Source organism: Rhinoderma darwinii, chromosome 5, assembly GCF_050947455.1.
Source record: "Rhinoderma darwinii isolate aRhiDar2 chromosome 5, aRhiDar2.hap1, whole genome shotgun sequence".
Classification (NCBI taxonomy): Eukaryota; Metazoa; Chordata; class Amphibia; order Anura; family Rhinodermatidae; genus Rhinoderma; species Rhinoderma darwinii.
The window spans coordinates 209,574,549-209,594,932 of record NC_134691.1 but is presented as its reverse complement, the minus strand read 5'-3'; the positions used below and the strand labels follow the sequence as shown (position 1 = coordinate 209,594,932).

The window sequence follows — 20,384 nt, the reverse complement described above, 5'->3', positions numbered from 1 at the left end:
CAACACAGGAGGTGATAACGGTCTCAAATGGGATCCGCAAAAAGAGTCAGATGTAATCAATGTATTACTGCTACTTCTTGTACATAGAGCACAGTTGTGTCGGTCACATGATGAAGTGTCGTATTGTCATCAAAGAAGGCTGTGCAACTAGACTTCTGGTCCCCCTGGAAGCGCTATAAAAATGTATGAAAATCTTAGATCAGCGCGACGGGGGACCGGAATGTATATTAGCGACTGTACTCACATACTGCAGTGAGTACACTTCTAATAATTTTTGTTCCCTACATAACCCCTTTAGTGGCTTCGCTCCAGAGCAAGAACCACTTGAAATGAGAATTCAAACCATGAGCATTAATAGACAAATATTTGATACCCATTTTATTAATCATCAAAGCACATAGAGGTTTCCAATGATCTTAAACTAGAAAAGACACCTAACATGAAAATATGGAACATTAGGACAAACTTGATCATAGTAGTTAACATAACAAGTCCACTCAAAAACGATTTTCCTTTTTCAGGGAAAAAGGAAGAGGCAAGAGGTCTGAGACTTACCAGCCCTCAGCGTCAAGAGCTTAAAGTCGGACTAATGCAGAGTCACAAAACGATGCTGAAGCTTAGTCGGGTTCAGACTTTGATGAGATCCATCAGTCACCATTTTTTTGTCTAGTGTGATTAACTTTCTCAGACCATAATGGACCAATAATTTCTGGGCGAGCTTCGTTCCTGTGAATAGGACTCTTGGGGACTACGTCCTTCTTCGCCTAAGAGTTCAACAGGACTCTTGCGGCATTCGGAGACATACACACATGTTGGCTACCATTCCTGGAAACTATGAGCTTGACCAGGAACCCCCTTTTTGTAGAGAATTCCCTTTTCTCTAAAAAAAAAACTTGGTCATAGGTAGATATTCCTTGCAGCATAGTAATGTCGGAGCAGACAGATCTGGATATATAGCAATGTCCTGAAATCTTTCCGGAAAATCTGGCGAATTCTGTTTGCGACGCAATTAATTATATATCTGATCTTAATTCTCCCACCACCTGTTTAATGTTTGTCTGAAGGGAATCCCTTAAGAAAATGAGCACTGTTTCAAAGCTGGCTTTCAGTAGGAGTAATATAATATATAAAGGAAGTCATCTTTGTGATGTGGTTGTAAAGGAAGAGATGGGTAAATATCCTGAAATATTTTTTTTATGATATCCCGCCCTGAATATGAATCATGGGCACCTTAATATTGTGGATCGTTTCACGTCAGGTCAGCTCACCACCAAGCTGATTTGACTGAGCTCCAATGGGAAGCAGGGCCGGGTGAAGAAAACGTTAATGCAGACTTTGGAGTCTTCTTATCAGGTCCACTAACCTCCCCTCACGACCGGAGAGCTACCTGACTCATCCTGGAGAACGTCCCTCTTGGATGCCATAGTTCCGCTCTAAGGCTGCAACCGGTCAGTGGGCCACAGACAAGGAGTTAGTAGGCTGTGGTCCAGAAGTCAGCATGGGGCGCAGGAAACCGCATACCACGCCAGCCTGAATCGAACTGGAGCGGGGACCACTAAGGGACCGAACTAGTAGAGGAAGAAGCCGGAGTTAGGTTTATTTGACCCGATTAGCACTTCAGCATTCTGGAGGCTTATGATCACGCTTCCTCTTCCATGCAGACCCAGGCCATGCCCCCCTAAGTTCTAACATGGACGATTCTGACAAGCCATGGGGAATCTCAGGATGGAATCATATTTTCCTAATTTGTCCACTAAGGACCTTATTGTGGCCACTTGCAAAAGATCAAAATTGATACTTTCATCTATGTATGGTGATATGGTCCTGAAAATCATACGTAGGCATACATTTTCCCTCTCCGTAGTTCCCAAATAGGCCACAACACGTCCTTTGTGTGCCCTAAGAATGCAAAGGAGCGGGCCGACTTATATCACTGCTTTTGGGCATGTCGATCTGTGCAGGTATTTTGGAGTTGGGTACAACAATTTAGGATCATTTGACCAAGTTAGGACAACGAACGCCAGAAATGGCTATCTTTGGATATTTACCTGCATCTCCACAAGAACAAACTGTTTAAAAATATTTCAGTGGCCACCAGTAAATCTATTCTGCAGGACTGGATATCTCCAAATGCGTCTCTTACAAAATTATACATATTTTGCATGGAATGGATAGAAGCAACATTACATAGGAAACGAAAAGTCACACAATTCTTCATCTTCTTGTAACCTTTTATTAATACTTTTCTACTTTGTATCCGTACAAGAGTACACACAAGCTTTCAATACACAACCTAGTACTTGAAATTACAACTACATTAGAACCTCCCCTATTAACATATGTTTGACTGACCATCATCCTTGATCTGATGTAATTAATCTAGCTAATGGAGCTTTGCTTTCCATTACTAGTATTCACACATCTTCCCTTCTGTCTCCCCTGTTGTTTCTTCCCTATCGACCCTCCCACCACCTTGAAATGTGACTGCTTCAAAGATGCTTCCTTACAGATTGTATGTGGACTCTTAATTTTAACTTAACCACTGCTTGTTTCCCCTACCATTCTCTCTACCTGTGTCTCTTTTTTTGTCTTGTTATGTTAAAGTTGCTGTAAAATGTTAAATAAAAACATGTTACAAAACACCATCAACTATCATCATAGAAAATGTTACTAGCTATATTAAAAAAATTAAAAATCTTTCATTTTTCACAATGGCCTTTGAGCTTCATAATTGCATGAGACTTTTTCTGTTTTGTACAGATCACATCTCAGCAGTTATCTCGTTATCATCACGCTCAGGATCACAATGAAAGGTATCACCTCTATTATAAAGCTTGAGACACAGTACAGCATCACACCATTGACAATAGGCTACTGTAAAGCAAATCTCTGAACTTCTGTTAACAACCGCTCAGGCAAGATGGCTGCCCCCCATAATCATGTGCATAGAATAGAATATTAAAATATACAATTCGAAAATAAAAACATTTGAAAAAAAACCTATACAAAATATAGGTGATAGATTGCCTTTAAAGATATCTATTAGTACATCGTGTCACGTAGGGTTCGTGGACCCACTGGGCCGTACCGCCTTGGCAGTATGGCAGCTGGCCAACAGGGCGCAGGTGAAAGTCTGTAGTTTGTATAGGGTACCTGTGGCAGTGGGAGAGTAGCAAGGCAGGCTCGGCTGGGACTAGGCAGCAGGCAGATGTCCGGCGTGGTTAAGCAGGACAGGCGTGGTATACAGCACAGCACAGCACAACTCTGGCTCAGCACGGCACCCGACCAGGATAGCACGGGATACAGTAACAGGAACACACTAGGAGACCCATGAAGAGCGGTAAGCCGGCAATTACCTATCATAGCAGCGCTACTACGCAGTATATTTTTGCAGCAATCCAGTCCCCAGTACGGCTCAGTGCCCGACGAAGGTCTTATCGACCGAAACGTCGACGTCGCACATGTAGCCTCTGGCATCCATCCTGAGAATAAAAATTGTATATATTTTTGAAACACAAGCAAGGTGTGCCGACTACAATTCTTAACCTATATCCGGGTTGGGACCCTACCTCGAGCACCCAAAGAAACCGGTGCTATCTGAACACAACCATACACTAGGAGACCATCGCATAGAAAAACGTAGGAAACTACAACAACGCTCAGGCATAGAAGCAAGGGACTGAACCCCTCTTATAGTCCAGGGCACTCATGGGCTAATAGTTCATCAAAGTCCGGTGCGGGCACGAGCCTGCGCGCGCCCCCTACGGGATCCGGCCGAGGCAAGTGGAAGTGAGCTCTGGCGTCTCCTGAGGAGGAGACTGGGGCTAGCGCTCGCCGACCCATGGCTGAGGCCGTCAGGGGGAGAGTGAACCTGACGGCCCGCAGCCACAGACATGACAGTATCCCCCCTCTTACGCCCCCTCTTTTTGGGACCAGAGCGAGAGAGAAACTTCAGAAGAGTAGGGGCATTGAGGTTCTCCTCTGGCTCCCAGGACCTCTCTTCAGGGCCAAACCCCCTCCAATCCACCAAATAAAAAGTCTTTCCTCTCACTCTCTTGGTGTCCAAGATCTCCTTAACCTCGAAGGTGTCTGAAGGGCCGCTGGATGTAATCGCAGGGCTAGGAGTCTTGGTAAAGCGGTTCAGAACCACTGGTTTCAGGAGAGAAACATGGGAGTTTGTTGATCTTGAGGGTAGGAGGCAGCCAAAGCTTGTAGGCGACAGGGTTGATCTGTTGCAGGATCTCAAAGGGTCCGAGGAACCTGGGAGCAAATTTGTACGATGACACCCTCAGTCTAATATTCCTGGAGGACAGCCAGACCTTCGTGCCAGGAAGAAACTGAGGAGGTTCTCTTCTCCTTGTGTCCGCCTTCCGCTTCATGCGGTCGACCGCCTGCAGGATGGAGGATCGAGTCTACTGCCAGATCTGCAGAAAGTCCCCAAAAGCCGTGTCAGCAGCTGGCACCTCGGACAAAACATGGACCGGGAGGGAAATTTGTGGGTGATGGCCATAGACGGTAAAAAACGGTGTCTTCTGTGTGGACTCGCTGGTGTGATTATTGTAAGAGAACTCCGCCCATGGAAGCAACTGCACCCAGTCATCATGCTGCTTGGAGATGAAGTGGCATAGGTAGTTCTCCAAGATCTGATTGATCCTCTCGACCTGACCATTGGACTGAGGATGGTAGGCCGAGGAAAAGTCCAACTTTACACCTAGGAGTCCGCAGAGGGCTCTCCAGAACTTCGAGGTGATCAGACTCAATATGCTGCGGCGAGCCATACAGGCGGAAGATGTGTTGGAGCAGAAGGAAGGCCGGTTAGAGGAACGAAGTGGACCATCTTTGAAAATCGATCCACCACCACCCAGACAGTACTGCATCCGGCAGAGAGAGGCAGCTCAGTGATAAAGTCCATAGCTATATGCTGCCAGGGAGCATTGGGCACAGGCAATGGCTGGAGCAGACCAGCAGGTTTGGAGTGAGCGACCTTGTTGGCTGCACATACTGAACCGGAAGAAATAATTTCCTTGGGCAGCGTGGGCCACCAGAAGTGACGAACAATCAGATCCCGGGTCTTTCGGGTCCCTGCGTGACCTGTCAGTCTAGAGGAGTGTCCCCAGCGGAGGATTCTTCCATGGTCAGCCAGGCGCACAAAAGTCCTACCTGAAGGAATGTCCCCAACTTGCAGGGGATTGACAGAGACTATGCAAGACGGGTCAATAATGTTCTGTGGAAGCTCCATGGTGTCTTCTGTCTCGAAAGACCTGGACAAGGCATCGGCCCTGCACCCTGGCGAATCCGGACTAGGTTGTAAGCCCCACGCAGGTCTAGTTTGGAAAAAATGTCGGCACCCCGTATACGATCAAACAGTTCTGAGATCAGTGGCAACGGATATTTCTTTTTCACCGTGATCTGGTTGAGACCCCGGTAGTCAATACAAGGACGAAGAGAACCCTCCTTCTTTTTGACGAAGAAGAACCCGGCTCCTGCCAGAGAGGAAGACTTCCGTATGAAGCCCCTCTCCAATTTCTCTTTCCCATAGGCGGACATGGACAGAGTCTCTGGCAAGGAAAGAGGATATACCCTACCACGGGGAAGGGATGCACCAGGAATCAACTCGATAGGGCAGTCTTACCCTCTTACTGAAGACATCCGAAAATGCAGCATAATGACCCGGCGATCCTGCCAATGACCGAGGCAGAGGAGGCTGAGCTAAACGAATCTGCACCAGGCATCGGCTTTGACACTCAGAGCCCCACTGGAGAACCTCCAGAATTACAGTCCAGGACTGGGTCATGAAGTCGGAGCCAAGGCTGGCCCAGCAACACAGGGTTAACAGCTTTGGATAGGACATAGAACGACAGAAGTTCGGAGTGAAGAGCTCCCACTTGGAGCCTCAGCGGCTTGGTCACAGCTATAACTGGGTCTGGCAGAGGTAGTCCATTTACAGATGCAACCATCTCCAGGAGGGTGGTGGGTAATTGAAGAAGATCCACCAGGTCTCTACGGATTAAATTAGCAGCGGATCCAGAGTCCAGATACACAGAGACCTGATGCGTTCTCTCGCCGGACACTATGGTCAATGGTATGGACAATTTAGACGGAAGTCCTTTCTTACCCAAGGTTGTCTCTCCTAGCAACCCTAGGCTCAAAGTGCGTCTGTATTGTCTCTCTCGTGGGTGGATAGCTTACACTGGTCCATCATCACAGACTCCTTAGGAGGATCGACATCTGAGGACAGTAGGGGCTGCTGCAAAGTAGGGGCCAGACTAGGGAGGCCTCCCTCCCGAGGAACCTCTTGGGGGCGTTCTCGGATCTGCATATCAATCCGGGCGGACAGAAGGATGAAGTCATCCAGGGTAGACAGCAGATCTCGAGCGGCAAGTTCGTCCTTAATTTTAGGAGACAGTCCAGGCCAGAATGCAGCCACCAGGGCCTCATTGTTCCATAACCGTTCTCCTGCCAGAGTGTGGAAGTGAATGGCGTACTCGCTCACGGAGGTGTCTCCTTGGCGTAGATTAATCAAGGAAGCCGCTGCAGATGAGACCCGTCCAGGCTCCTCAAACACCATGCGAAAAGTCCAGAGGAAGCACTGGAAGTCACGGGTCTCTGGTCCTTGTCTCTCCCTGATATGGTTTGCGCATGCAAGGGCCTTGCCAGTGAGGAGAGAGATGATGAAAGCGACCCTTGCGCCATCAGATGAAAATGTCCTAGTATACAGGCTGAAGTGGATCTGGCACTGGTTCAAAAATCCACGACCGATACCTGCGTCTCCATCATAGCGGTCAGAAAGTGGCAAAGAAAAATGCGGGTCAACACTGCCAGGAGGTGTAGTAGGAGGAACGGCAGCTTGTGCCTCCTGCCGACGTGTGAGAATGTTCAATGCCTCCTGGAGGAGATGGTCCTGTCGAGACCGGAGGTCTAGCATATCTGCCCGCATCTCCTGTGACGTCGTCATAGTCTTGAATCGGCCAGCGGGGTCCATGGCCTAAGCGTACTGTCACGTAGGTTTCGTGGACCTACTGGGCCGTGCCGCCTTGGCAGTATGGCAGCTGGCCAACAGGGCACAGGTTAAAGTCTATAGTTCGTATAGGGTACGTGTGGCAGCTCGGACAGTAGCAAGGCAGGCTCGGCTGGGTCTAGGCAGCAGGCAGACGTCAGGCATGGTGAAGCAGGACAGGCATGGTATACAGCACAGCACGACTCTGGCTCAGCACGGCTCACGACCAGGATAGCACGGGATACAGGAACACACTAGGAGACCATCGCATAGACAAACTTCGGGAACGACAACAACGCTCAGGCATAGAAGCAAGGGACTGAACACCTCTTACAGTCCAGGGCACTCATGGGCTAATAGTTCATCAAAGTCCGGTACGTGTGCTGCCCCTTTAAGAGCGGGCACGAGCGTGCGCGCGCACCCTACGGCCGAGGTAAGTGGAAGTGAGCGCTGGCGTCTCCTGAGGAGGAGACTGGGGCCAGCGCTCGCCGACCCATGGCTGCGGCCGTCGGGGGGAGAGTGAACCTGACGGCCCGCAGCCACGGACATGACACATCGCCCTGACAAGAGAATTGATGAATATTCGAATAAAAAAAATTTACAAAGTTGAAGCACCCCCTTTATTCTGGCACTAAAGCTGAACGTATTTCTCTATTTAAGAGTGTCTTTTTCTATGTTTTTGCTAAATAAACTGTGAATGGGATTAATCTTGCTAAGGGTATGTTCACACGGCCTATTTACGGACGTAAATCGGGCGTTTTTGCCCCGAATTACGCCCGAAAATAGCGCCTCAATAGCGCTGACAAACATCTGCCCATTGAAAGCAATGGGCAGACGTTTGTCTGTTCACACGAGGCGTATATTTACGCGCCGCTGTCAAATGACGGCGCGTAAATAGACGCCCGCGTCAAAGAAGTGACCTGTCACTTCTTTGGCCGTAATTGGAGCCGCTATTCATTGACTCCAATGAATAGCAGCGCTAATTACGGCCGTAATTGACGCGGCGTTCAAGCGCCTGCACATGCCGGTACGGCTGAAATTACGGGGATGTTTTCAGGCTGAAACATCCCCGTAATTTCAGCCGAAACGGACCCCCGCCGTGTGAACATACCCTAAAGCTCCAGGCTTTACAATTGGGCTCTTAAGTAAGATTTCTTGAAAACAGCACAACGGGACACTAAAAAAGGAAGTGATGGCATTTAATACTTCAAAAATAATATAATATATTGGAATATAACATTGATTGTAACTCAACATATGTTCTTAAAATTTTTCCTGAATGTAGTATCTCTCATGTTAAGCTGATCCTTCTATAACCAAGCTCTTTTAAATGGTGTAGTAAGATCTTTTAACTACCATAACAGTAGTAGTTTATTCCATTCCATTTTTTTTTCCCATTCTAGTTGTGATTTGAAGTGCAGATATTCACTTCAAAGTCGGTGTGACAGAGTAACACTGACTACTCTAAGTTCCTTTTTACTATGTATTGAGAGAGTGCGCCATTTAAATTTATGTCAACGCAGGGTATATATCTTTGCCACCTTCGTTAGACACCGATTCATTGGTTGGCATGTCCCCAGGAACAGCTCCACAACATCCATGAGGAGATATGATGTGACCACGCACGGGAGGTATACACTGGTCTCGACCCCACTGTTGTGCCCCCTTGGCCCCCTCTGTGTGTTCGAACCAGCAGGAGGTCCCTTTAGATTCTGCACATCTGTGCAGTTAATAAGTGGCCGTTCACACCATGCGACGCTGCCGGAATAGCGGAATGTAAATGCTGCCTGGATGTTTATGATCCATCATAAAACACAATAAACTCTGCACACTGTGCAGTGGATATATGGCCCCTTGTCCTATATGGTGCTGCTAAATATGAGGAATGTACAACATGTTACACAAATCTTGCGCACAAGTGCAGTTGGTATCGGACTGCCTGATCCATGAGGTGCTGCCATATGAGAGCAATGCATAATGTACTGCACTAATTCCGTATGTGAGCGTGGTAGATGTCCAGTCACCTGCTGTATACGGTACCGCTGTATGTGAACGACTTACAGCGTTCTGTTGGACGAGATTTACATGGGCTAACACACGGGGTGGATACAGGTTACGGCCCTCCTGCTAGCCTCTTCTGGTTGGCTGCCTCTGGTGTCAGGGGGGGCGCTGAATGGAGGCGCAGGCTTCCTTCCCATTGGCCTTAGGTGCTAAGTCACCGATTGGCCAGTTGTGATGTCAATCATGCCGTCGTGGTGGCCTGGTTACAGTGATGCTGTGTGATTGGTGGCATAATTTTCCCAGCTGTTCCGTCAGGACAGCTTAAAACAACGTGTTCTTTTCGGCGCAATCTCATTAAGCCCCTGAGGACGCTGTATAGCACAGCGAAACATGTCGGGGGGGGGGGCTCTAATATATACCTTTTAATTCAATTACGTACCTCCGTTGTCTTCCACACATGTTGAGTGTCTGACTCGCTGGACTGCAGCCAGGAGCGGCACTGTATCTAATACACACATACGTGGTGCACAGTCAATCCAATTTTAAACGGAGGTGATGTTATTCATTTTAAACAAATTAGTGTAGTTAGTCTTTTTGCTCTAAGAAGCATAATAAAAATTAATTTAGTTTACCTGTCTGCACATTCAATATTGGCAGTTGGTATAAGAGGAATTGTTCTGCTAGTAGCAACCTTTTGTAAATAAAGTGCAGATATTCGTATCGTATTCCTACTTCTCATATTACCTATTTTATTTTTACTGTGAGAACAGAAAAAGCAAAAAAGTTGGCATTAAAAAAACATGTCTTATAACAAAAATCTAGGACTGACTTTGGCTTTAATCTGGCCTACTCTTTTACCACATTCTCTTGAAATTAGTTGTCTATTGGAACAGTGTTGCTCCTCTGCGGACAAGGAAATTGTAGGGTTTCTCTTTTCGTCTGGCAGTTTATTGAGCAGATAAAGAGCTGCAACAATCTGTTTTAGTTGTGCCTCCATTTTTCAGACTTAGGGGGGATTCACACGAACGTGTATTGGGTCCGTGCGGGCCGCGTGGTTTTCACGCGCCACACACAGACCAATACAAGTCTATGGGGCAGTACAGACAGTCCGTGCTTTTTGCGCAGCGTTTGTCCGCTGCGCAAAAAGCGCGACATGCTCAATATCTCCGCGTATTTCGCGCATCACGCACCCATTGAAGTCAATGGGTGCGTGAAAACCACGCAGGTCGCACGGAAGCACTTCCGTGCGAACCGACTGTTTCGCGCACCAGCTGTCAAAAGGATGAATGTAAACAGAAAAGCACCACGTGCTTTTCTGTTTCCAAACATCCAAACGGAGTTTCTTTGAGATGAGCGAACCCGGACAACCGAACTGAACTTCACCGGGTTCGGCTGAACTCGTTTTGGCGTCAGGAGATAGTCACTGTCCAGGGTGCTGAAAGAGTTAAACTGTTTCAGCACCCTGGACAGTGACTTCCGATCCCAATATACATGAACGTGTAAAAAAAAAAAGAAGTTCTGACTTACCGATAACGCCCGGCTTCTTCCTCCAGTCTGACCTCCCGGGATGACAATTCAGTCCAAGTGACAGCACCAGCCAATCACAGGCCAAGCACAGGCTGCAGCGGTCACATGGACTGCCGCGTCATCCAGGGAGGTGGGGCCCGATGTCAAGAGAGGCGCGTCACCAAGGACGTGTCACCAAGGCAACGGCCGGGAGGGAAGTTCTCGGTAAGTACGAACTTTTTCTTTTTTTTTAACAGGTTTCTCGATATTGTGATCGGCATTCACTGTCGAGGGTGCTGAAAGAGTTACTGCCGATCAGTTAACTCTTTCAGCACCCTGGACAGTGACTGATGTCGACTAGACTTGTCTCTATGATGGCGGCTGCGCGAAAATCACGCAGCCGCGCATCATACACGGATGACACACGGAGCTGTCAAGTGGTTTTTGCGCGCGCAAAACACCACATTTTTTGCGCGCGCAAAAACGCAACGTTCGTCTGAATAAGCCCTTAAGCTGGCAATACACATTAGAAGGGGGTAAGAAGGATCTTATCCCCTTCTAATGGGGGGTAGGAAGGATCGGGGATGTTTGATTTCTTTGATCCTGCAGGAGATGTTTCCAGATTGATCTGACAGCGGCTTAGTTCCCTATCCTCATTAAAATAACATGCAAGCTCAGTCAAGTGTGCATGTTTATGGTGGAGTCTGGAGAAATAGATATATAATAATATTATATATATATTATATATACTGTATATAATATATATAGAATAGTGTATGGCCTCCCTTAACTTGCTCAGATTTAGTTTAAACTGGACCAGTTGGCTGTATTGTTTTCAGATAAAATATACTAGTAAACACATAAAAGTACGGGACACAGCGGACCGGAGCAGAAGTGAGCGCTGGCGTCTCCTGGGAAGGAAATACGAGCCAGCGCTCACAGATCCGCGGCTGCCAGGGGGTGAGTAAACCCGATGGTCCGTGGCCATGGACGCTACAATATGTCATAAATGTCAGATTTTTGGTCCCACCTCTGGGATCCATACTGATTTCTAGAACGGGGCCCCTTAAACCCCGTTCTAGATTTTTGTGGTCACGCTGACTCCTGACCACTTCCTGATTACATGGTCGAGAGTTACGGAAACAGCGTAACTCGCTGGGCTATGCTGTTTCTATAACTCCCATAGTACTGAATGGCAGTTACGGAAGCAGTATAGCAGGCGAGCTGTTTTCTCCTTCATGGTCAAAAATCAGCCAGAAAACAAAGAGGTAGAACGGGGTTTAGGGCCCCGTTCCAGAGATTGGTGCGGGTCTAAGAGGTGGGGCCCACATCTATCTGACATTAATGACATATCCACAGGATATGTCATAAATGTCCCTTGTGGGAATACCTTTTTAATGTAGGGTTATTGATTATAGTTAACGATCCAGATGATTTTATGATTGATAGGGATATTTTACGTCTATGGTACTAAGTGAAAAATTCAGACCAATGGAAACCTATTACATTGGTTTGTACACATATTGTTCATGATACAAACATTTTCTTACCCGTAAGTAGTATTCTCTATAATCATATAGTTTACTACTAGGAATAGAGCACTGGAGATATACATTTTTTATTTTATTATAAAGAATACCAGTCCCTATTCCAGGTTTCTCACAACACCCATTGTGGGGAAGTATACATATACCTTACATAGTCCACTACTTGCTTTTAAACTTACATTTGTGAAAAATAAATCACCTTTTACCACTTTTTAGTAGATGTCATGTTATATATGCTGCCTGGATGGATGAATGAATATTAGATATTTTAATGATTTCAATTATTTTTTACAGGGAGACAGATGTTGTTCTCAACTATCTTAAAACAGAATGTCGAGTGACGAAAATTGCAGTTGTCGGATTTTGCTGGGGAGGCATTGTCACTCATCATCTGATGTTAAACTATCCTGAGCTAAAAGCTGGGATTTCCTTCTATGGTAAGACTCTTTTGTTTCATGTTACATACCGTGTCTAATCCCTTAATGACCGCCTATACAAGTTTTCACAGTGGTCATTAAGGGTATTTATGCCAGAGCGCCGCCTTTTTTTTAAATAATATAATTTTTTATTGTTGATTTAAATAACAAAATATTCCATACTACATAACAAGAAAAACAAGAAAATGTTCCAAGTTAACATTATATTAAACAAAATATTATGTGGTACAGACACTATCCCAAAAGCTGGAAAATCAAGTCAACCCCTAAAACACTGGAAAATTTAGCATATCAAGTCCAGAGTCAACGCAGCCATCTACCAGGAAATTTTAGAGCACTTCATGCTTCCCTCTGCTGACAAACTTTATGGAGATGCTGATTTCATTTTCCAGCAGGACGTGGCACCTTCCCACACTGGCAAAAGTACCAATACCTGGTTTAACCTCCTAATCACCAGCCTATTTTAAACCTTAATGACCAAGCCATTTTTTAAGTTTTTCCATCATCGCATTCCAAGAGCTATAACTTTTTTATTTTTGCGTCGACATAGCTGTATAAGGTCTTGTTTTTTGCGGGACAAGTTGTATGTTTTTTGCGGGACAAGTTGTATGTTTTAATAGCACCATTTTGAGGTACATATTATTTATTGCTTAACTTTTATTAACTTTTTTTTGGGGGGGATTAGAAAAAAACCTGAAACTTCGCCACACTTTTTCGCGTCTTAAATCTACGCCGTTTACCGTGTGATATAAATAACACAATAACTTTATTCAGCGGGTTGTTACGATTGCAACGATACCAAATTTGTATAGTTTTTGTATGGTTTACTACTTTTACACAGTAAAAACGCTTTTTTTTTCAAAATTATTTGTTTTTGTGTCTCCATATTTATTGTTCAGCCGATGGAGTTGTATGAAGGCTTTTTTTTGCGGGAAGACTTGTCGTTTTTATTGGTACCATTTTGGAGTAGATGCGACTTTTTGATCACTTTTTATCACATTTTTTTTTAAGTCAGGATTCACAGAAAACAGCAATTTTTCCATCTTTTTTTATTAAATTTTTTACGGTGTTCACCGTGCGGGTTAAATAATGTAATAGATTTATAGTCGGGGTCGTTACGGACGCGGCGATACCAGATATGCGTAACTTTGTTACTTTATTTTGGTTTTTTAATAGTAAAGCATTTTGTAAGGGGAAAAGGTGGGTTTTTCTTTTTTTTTTTCACGTTTTTTTTTTTTAAATTAACTTTATTAAACTTTTTTCTTACTTTTTTACTAGTCCCACTAGGGGACTTTAATATGCGATTCTCCGATCGCTATTATAATACACTGCAATACTTTTGTATTACAGTGTATTACTGCCTGTCCATTTAAAACGGACAGGCATCTGCTAGGTCATGCCTCCGGTTAAAACAAAACTTTTAGTACCTTATCTGCCCAGATAACGAGCATACTGGCTCTGTTATCTCTGGGCAGAAGCCTACGGAGGGTGGAGGTGCCGACACACATGGGGGAGAGAGAAAGGTGCAGACTGCTTCATTGTGAGCAGAGCTGCACTTGTAACTTTAGTTTCATTAAAAAAAACACATTTGTTTTATGAAACTAAGTCAAAGAGGTGTCGGCACTTGTAAAGAGAGCCGACACATAGATTAGTACAGAGCTAATTCACTCTGAGGCAGGCTCTGCACTCATTAAACCCCAATGCACGCTGCAAACGTCTATATACACACTAACTGCACAGGGCATCGGCAGTTAGAACATATATAGCCGTATGGGCATTTTGGTTTCGATATCAAATATTACAAGACCACCTTGATCACACGTGACTAAAAAGGGGGGATGTATACCACTGCAAGAACACAGGTTACTCCATCAAAACATCCATAAAGGATGATATATCTTCCTTTTGTATCGATAAGGGTGTCATACATCTCAGCATCTACTTTCCTATGTATTAAAATGGAAACTCCCCTGGAAAAAGACCTGTATAACGAATGATAAGACGGGGCTATCCAGCCTCTCTGAAAGCTGCTAATTTTATCTTTGACCAAATGGGTCTCCTGAAGACAATTCCTAATTAAGTTAAAGATAGCGTACCTTTAGTCTTGCAGTGGCCCCCCTAATGTTCCATAACACTATTTTCTGCATGGTTCTTCTTTATTAATGGCCAACAGAGGAGAAAGAAAAAAAGACCTCTCTGTCTACCCCAGCCCACCGACATCCTCCCCTATGACCCCAAACATAGTTTGCTAATGCACCAACTACCAGTGCACCAGAAAACTCCTCATTTGTCATCTCACTCTACCATCTCTCCCCCCTTGCAAACAAAGGTAGATAAATTAGGACACCACTAGGGGACCCAGTATGCCAATAATAATGGTGAAAAACACAAAAAAGAAAATAGTTTAATGTTTGGCCATTGCTTCCGCCCCCCCTCCCCCAGTAAGCACCCATAGTGATAGTAAACTACAGATTTATATTTAGAACCCTTTAGAGTCCAGCCAGTGATCCACCTCCATTGCTGATTGAAAAAAGATCATAGTTCCTTCGTGGGAGATTTTTAATTTTGCTGGATATATAAGTGAATATTAAATATTTGCCTTGAACAATCTCCTTTTGGACTCAAGAAAGCTCAGCCTGAGCTTTTTTGTTGCCACAGAGAAGTCAGGATAGATAGAAATCATTAAAAAACAAATCTCCCTTATTCCTCTTTTCCTACATAATCGCATTACGATCCAGATAACATAATAATTTTAACACAATAGGCCTAGAGGAAGCACCCGCTGATCTATATTGGACTGGGAATTGGTGGGCTCGTTCTAACAAACAAATTTAGAAAAGGACTCTGGTCCTATCTGTTCCAGAATCCATTCCTGCATACATTTTTCACAGTCTTTGTTTTCCATCCCTTCTGAGAATTCCACAAATTTCAGATGTTATCTCCTAGCTCTATCCTCCATATCACTAAGCTTTGTTGGAGTTTGACATCTTGTTTAAGTTCCGTAACCTCCGTTCATAGTGTGGCCATAGAGTCCTCCAGGAGGGAAATTCTGCCCTCAGCCTCATCAATTCTATTGCGAATTACCGACACATTGGACTTTATTGATGAAATATCGATTTTTACCCCATCCTACTGAAATGCAATTTTGGGAATTGCCCTTTTCGGGCTGTTTTTTAGCCGGCATATTCAGGGCGTTTATCTTCCCTATATAAAAGCTCTGCAACTCAGGAGCAGCTCAGCAGCAATGGAGGAATTCAGCAGCAGTGGAAAAGTTCAGCTGTGGCAGAACTGAGCAACAATGAAGAGACTCAACAGGGAAGAAGAAACTGTGCAGCGATAGAGCTTCACAGCAATGAAGGAGCTCAGCGGCATTGGAGGAATTCTGCAGCCATGGAGGGTCTCGACAACAGTGAAGGAGCTCACCGGCAATAAAGGCACACGGCGGAGGTGGCGGCACACAGCAGCACTGGAGGAACTCAGCAGAAATGGAGGAACTCTCCCGCAATGAAAGAATTCTGCAAAAGTGCTGGAACTCAACGACAGTGTAGGAACTCAGCACTGATGGAGGAACTCGGCAGCAACGGAGTAACCCAACAGCAACAAGGAAACCCAACAGCAATGGAGGAGCACGGCAGCAATGGAGGAACTCCGTAGCCGTAGAGAAACTTAGCAGAAATGGAGGAACACATCTGCAATGAAGGAACCTGGCAACAATTGAAAAAAAAAACCTGCAAACATGGAGAAATTCAATAGCAGTAGAGGATCTCCGCAAATGGAGGCCTCCAACTGCGATGAAAAAACAAAAAGCATGAAAAAAAGAAATGGCAGCAATGGAGGTGCTGAGCAGCCATGGAGGACCTCAACAACAGTAGTGTATCTCAACAGTAATAGAGATGATCAGCAGCCATAGAGGAACTCCGCAACAGTGGAGGACCTCAGCAGCCATAGAGAAACTTAGCTACGATGGAGAACCTCAGCAGCCATAAAGGAAGTCAGCAGCCATAGAGAAACTCTGCTACGATGGAAGAACCCAGCAGCCACAGAGGAACTCAGCAGCGATAGAGGAGCTCACAACAATCTTGCCTGTGCATGCTGAGTCCTGCCAAACCTCACCGCATACCTGCAGCAAACACCATGCTCTGAACTGGTGAGGAGGGGAGAGACGAAAACGAGAGCTCACGGAACACACCCGCTCACATGATCACCCCCAGAGCGCGGCCTTTTCACGGCAGCGCTTTGGCATAAGATAGCGCTCCTGGGAGGTGCTTAAACTTCATGTACTCCGCTACGGAGGTAGCTGAGGCCTCGGAGCACAGACCGAGGACCGTTTGTCCGCTCCCCGTTCACGTGATCGCCGTCAGTCACCGAATAACGGCGGTCACCGCCAAAACAGCAGCGGTGTTATATATTCTGTGAGAGGAGAGTGAAATAGTTAAAAAAAAAGGCCATCATTCCCAATCATCCCTGATCAGCAAGATGGCGCACGCATGCGCTGTTTGCATATTGTCAATGCTGCCCGTGGCAGCATATGGCAAACCGTAACAGTCAGGGACCAATCTCAGTGGTCCCTGCTGACGTGGACACTGAGATATACCTATCCCAGTGATCTGTCAGTCTGTTTAAAAACTACAGCCAGGGCATGAGCTGTGTCTTCCTCTCCCTACACTGTAGTTGATCTGTGAGAGGAGAGAGAGACACTATAACCAAATCCTGAGCTTTATAAGTGAAGTGAAGTGAAAAAAAAACCCACAAACTTTTCAAGTCTGTACCCCCTAATCACCCCATTTGTGCCCCCTCATCCCCTGTGTGAGCACAAGTGATCAGTACGTTTTCTGGCAGCGTCAGGTGTTGTTAGCCAGTTTTACGTAATTTTTTTTTGTGCTGGTTTTAGGACTTGATTTATTTACCTAGTGATAGGCAGGGTATCTTTTTTTTCTTTTTCCTTAGTTTAAAAATATATTTATAAAAAAAATAAAAACCTTAAAAAAAGTTAGTAGCCTAACGATTACAGGTAAATTTTTTAGTTGTTGTTTAAAGTTCTACCAAAATAATGGCTCGGACAATGTTTACTGAGGAGCAAGCGTACACCTTGCTATGCTCCGGCTGTTCAGGTAGTGACAGTGACTCTGCTTCTGAGGTAGAACTTTTTTCATACAGTGATGACTCAAGTTCTACTTCTACCTTTGGACCCCATAGCCCTATGTTTGTGGAATCTGTTATCACTGTCAAATCCCCAGGTGCAGGGCCTAGTGGTGCAGGGCCTAGTGGTGTAGTCCCTCCCATGTTCTGGGATCCTGCAATTTCATTTTCCCCCCCAGGTACCGCAACTGTCAGCAACTCCAGGAATAAAAGTGGATGTTGCTAATTATACCCCTTGTGACTTCTTCCACATATTTGTCAGTGACTAAGTCCTGGAGTTAATTGTCCAACAGACAAATATCTATGCAAGACAATTTATTGCACAGAAACCCACATCCCTCTACTCATCATGGACCCCCACTAGTGTCTCTGAGCTTAATTTTTTTTTAGGCCTAACTCTAATAATGGGGTTGGTCAAAAAACCAACTATCCGCTCCTACTGGGCATCAAGAGCTGTCCACGCTACCCCTGTATTTGCAGCAGTTATGTCCCGACACCGATATGTATCAATAATGCATTCTTACAGATAACTCCCAAGTCCCCCAAAGAAATGACCCAGGCTACGATCTCCTTAATAAATTGAGACATTTAATTTCCCTCCTATAAGATTCCTTTCTTAAATCCTACAACACAGATAAAACTTTATCGGTGGATGAATCTCTGATGAGCTATAAAAGCCGTCTTTCATTCCGGCAGTTCATCCCCTCCAAACGTGCCAAATATGATATTAAACTATATAAGGCAGGGGTCTCAAACTCGGCCGGGTAAGTGGGCCGCATATAGAAAAAATGGGAAGTTGACCGGCCGCATTACTTTCAAATTTGATACAATACAAAATTATTGTTAATCAATTAGTTATTTGAACTACTGTCGCTAAATGCAGACACACTTGTCAAGATTGGGCAGCCCCTTTTTAGATAGTGCCGCAGTGCCCTCTGTGGATGCTGCCGCAGTGCCCTCGGTGGATGCTGCCGCAGAGTCCTCTGTAGATGCTGCCGCAGAGTCCTCTGTAGATGCTGCCGCAGAGTCCTCTGTAGATGCTGCCGCAGAGTCCTCTGTAGATGCTGCCGCAGAGTCCTCTGTAGATGCTGCCGCAGAGTCCTCTGTAGATAATGCAACACACCCCTAAATAATGCCCTCCGCAGATGCTGCCACAGTGATGTCAGGGGCTTGCCCAGATCTGGACTCCCAGAGCAGAGCCGCTTCTGGCTAGTAGGCTCTTCCTGGGACTCCAGCTGTGCTCCTGACATCTCTGGGACTCCTGCTCTGGGGAAGCCCCTGACATCATTGTCGATGTATGGACAGCGATGTCAGAGGCCGCGTGCTTGAGACCCCTGATATAAGGTGTGCAATAGCACAACGTGGTACACCTGTGTTTTTTTTTTTTGTTTTTTTTTATGAAGGCAAAGACTGCCAAACTAATCCCCCGGGCTGCCCAGAGACAATTCACACATCCGGCAAAATTGTGTGGGACCTAATGGTGCCATTCCTGCACCAAGGGTACCATGTGTACACAGTCTGTAAAACAGTATGGGATTCCCAAAACAATTGGTGTCCAGACGTGTTGAAAGGGGGGCGCCATTTGCACTGGCAAGCAAGCAGTTAGGGCGGATGTACACGAACGTGTAATACGTCCGTGCAACGCGCGTGAAAAGCACGGACCTATGCTAGACTATGGGGCCGTGCAGACAGTCTGTGATTTTTGCGCAGCGTGAGTCCGCTGCGTAAAACTCACGACATGTCCTATATTTGTGCGTTTTTCGCGCAAAATCACTCGCACCACACGGAAGCACTTCCGTGGGACGCGCGTGATTCATGCAACAGCAGTAAAAAGTATGAATGAAAACGTGCTTTTCTGTTTACAAACCGAGTGTCATAATGATGGCGGCTGCGCGAAAATCACACAGCCGCGCATCATATGGTGATGACACACGGAGCTGTTAAGTGCCTTTTGCGCGCCCAAAACGCCACGTTTTTTTGCACGCGCAAATCGCACACGCTCGTGTAAATCCGCCCTTATTTGCAGTAAAGTGGAATGACAAGAAGGACGTTTATATGTTGTCCACTCTGCAGTCAGTGGCAGTTAGAAGGAGGGGGCCACCGTGGAAAGCTTAAGCCTGTCTATGTGACGGGCTACAATAAATTTATGGGAGGTGTAGATCTCTCGGACCAGGTGCTCCAACCTTATTTGGTGAAGCATAAGACCGGGGCCTGGTACAAAAAGGTAGCAATCTACCTAATGCAGATTCCTACCTATAATAGTCTTGTTCTTTATAAAAAATTAAAAAAACAAGGAACGCTCACCTTCCTTCATTTCCAGGAGGAGGTTATTGAGCGTCTCCTATTTGACTTCTTTGCCCCTGCACAACCCCACGAGTCTGAGAATGTGCGAAGACTTACAGAGCGCCACTTTCTTCACCCCATCCCTCCCACCGAGACCCAAAGATATCCACAAAAAAGATGCCGGGTTTGTAGTAAGCATGGAAGGAGGAGGGATAGTCGCTTCTACTGCCCGATGTGCCCATCTCAACCAGGACTCAGCAACTACCCCTGTTTTGAAACGTACCACACAGTTTATTTTTATTTATGGAATGCCAAAATGGGAGAGGGGGGTCTTTTTTTAGTAAGTAAATTTTAATTAATATTTTAATTTTAGTTTGTGGGCTTTCCAAGTGGGGAGGAATTCTTTTGGGAGAGGTAGTAGAGTTTATTTTTTCAGAAAATATTTTACCCCTTTTATAGTTTTGATCATTTTGT

General features: G+C 45.5%; 1 protein-coding gene across 2 annotated transcripts in view; it reads left to right on the top strand.

The window, feature by feature from the left end:
* The window catches only part of LOC142652836 (carboxymethylenebutenolidase homolog), a 103,291-nt gene that overhangs the window by 60,400 nt on the left and 22,507 nt on the right, over positions 1-20,384 (top strand). For both annotated transcript variants that reach the window (XM_075828522.1, XM_075828521.1), the window contains one exon: positions 12,346-12,488. In XM_075828522.1, the coding sequence (XP_075684637.1) occupies positions 12,346-12,488 (143 nt within the window). The remainder of the gene's footprint in view (positions 1-12,345; positions 12,489-20,384) is intronic.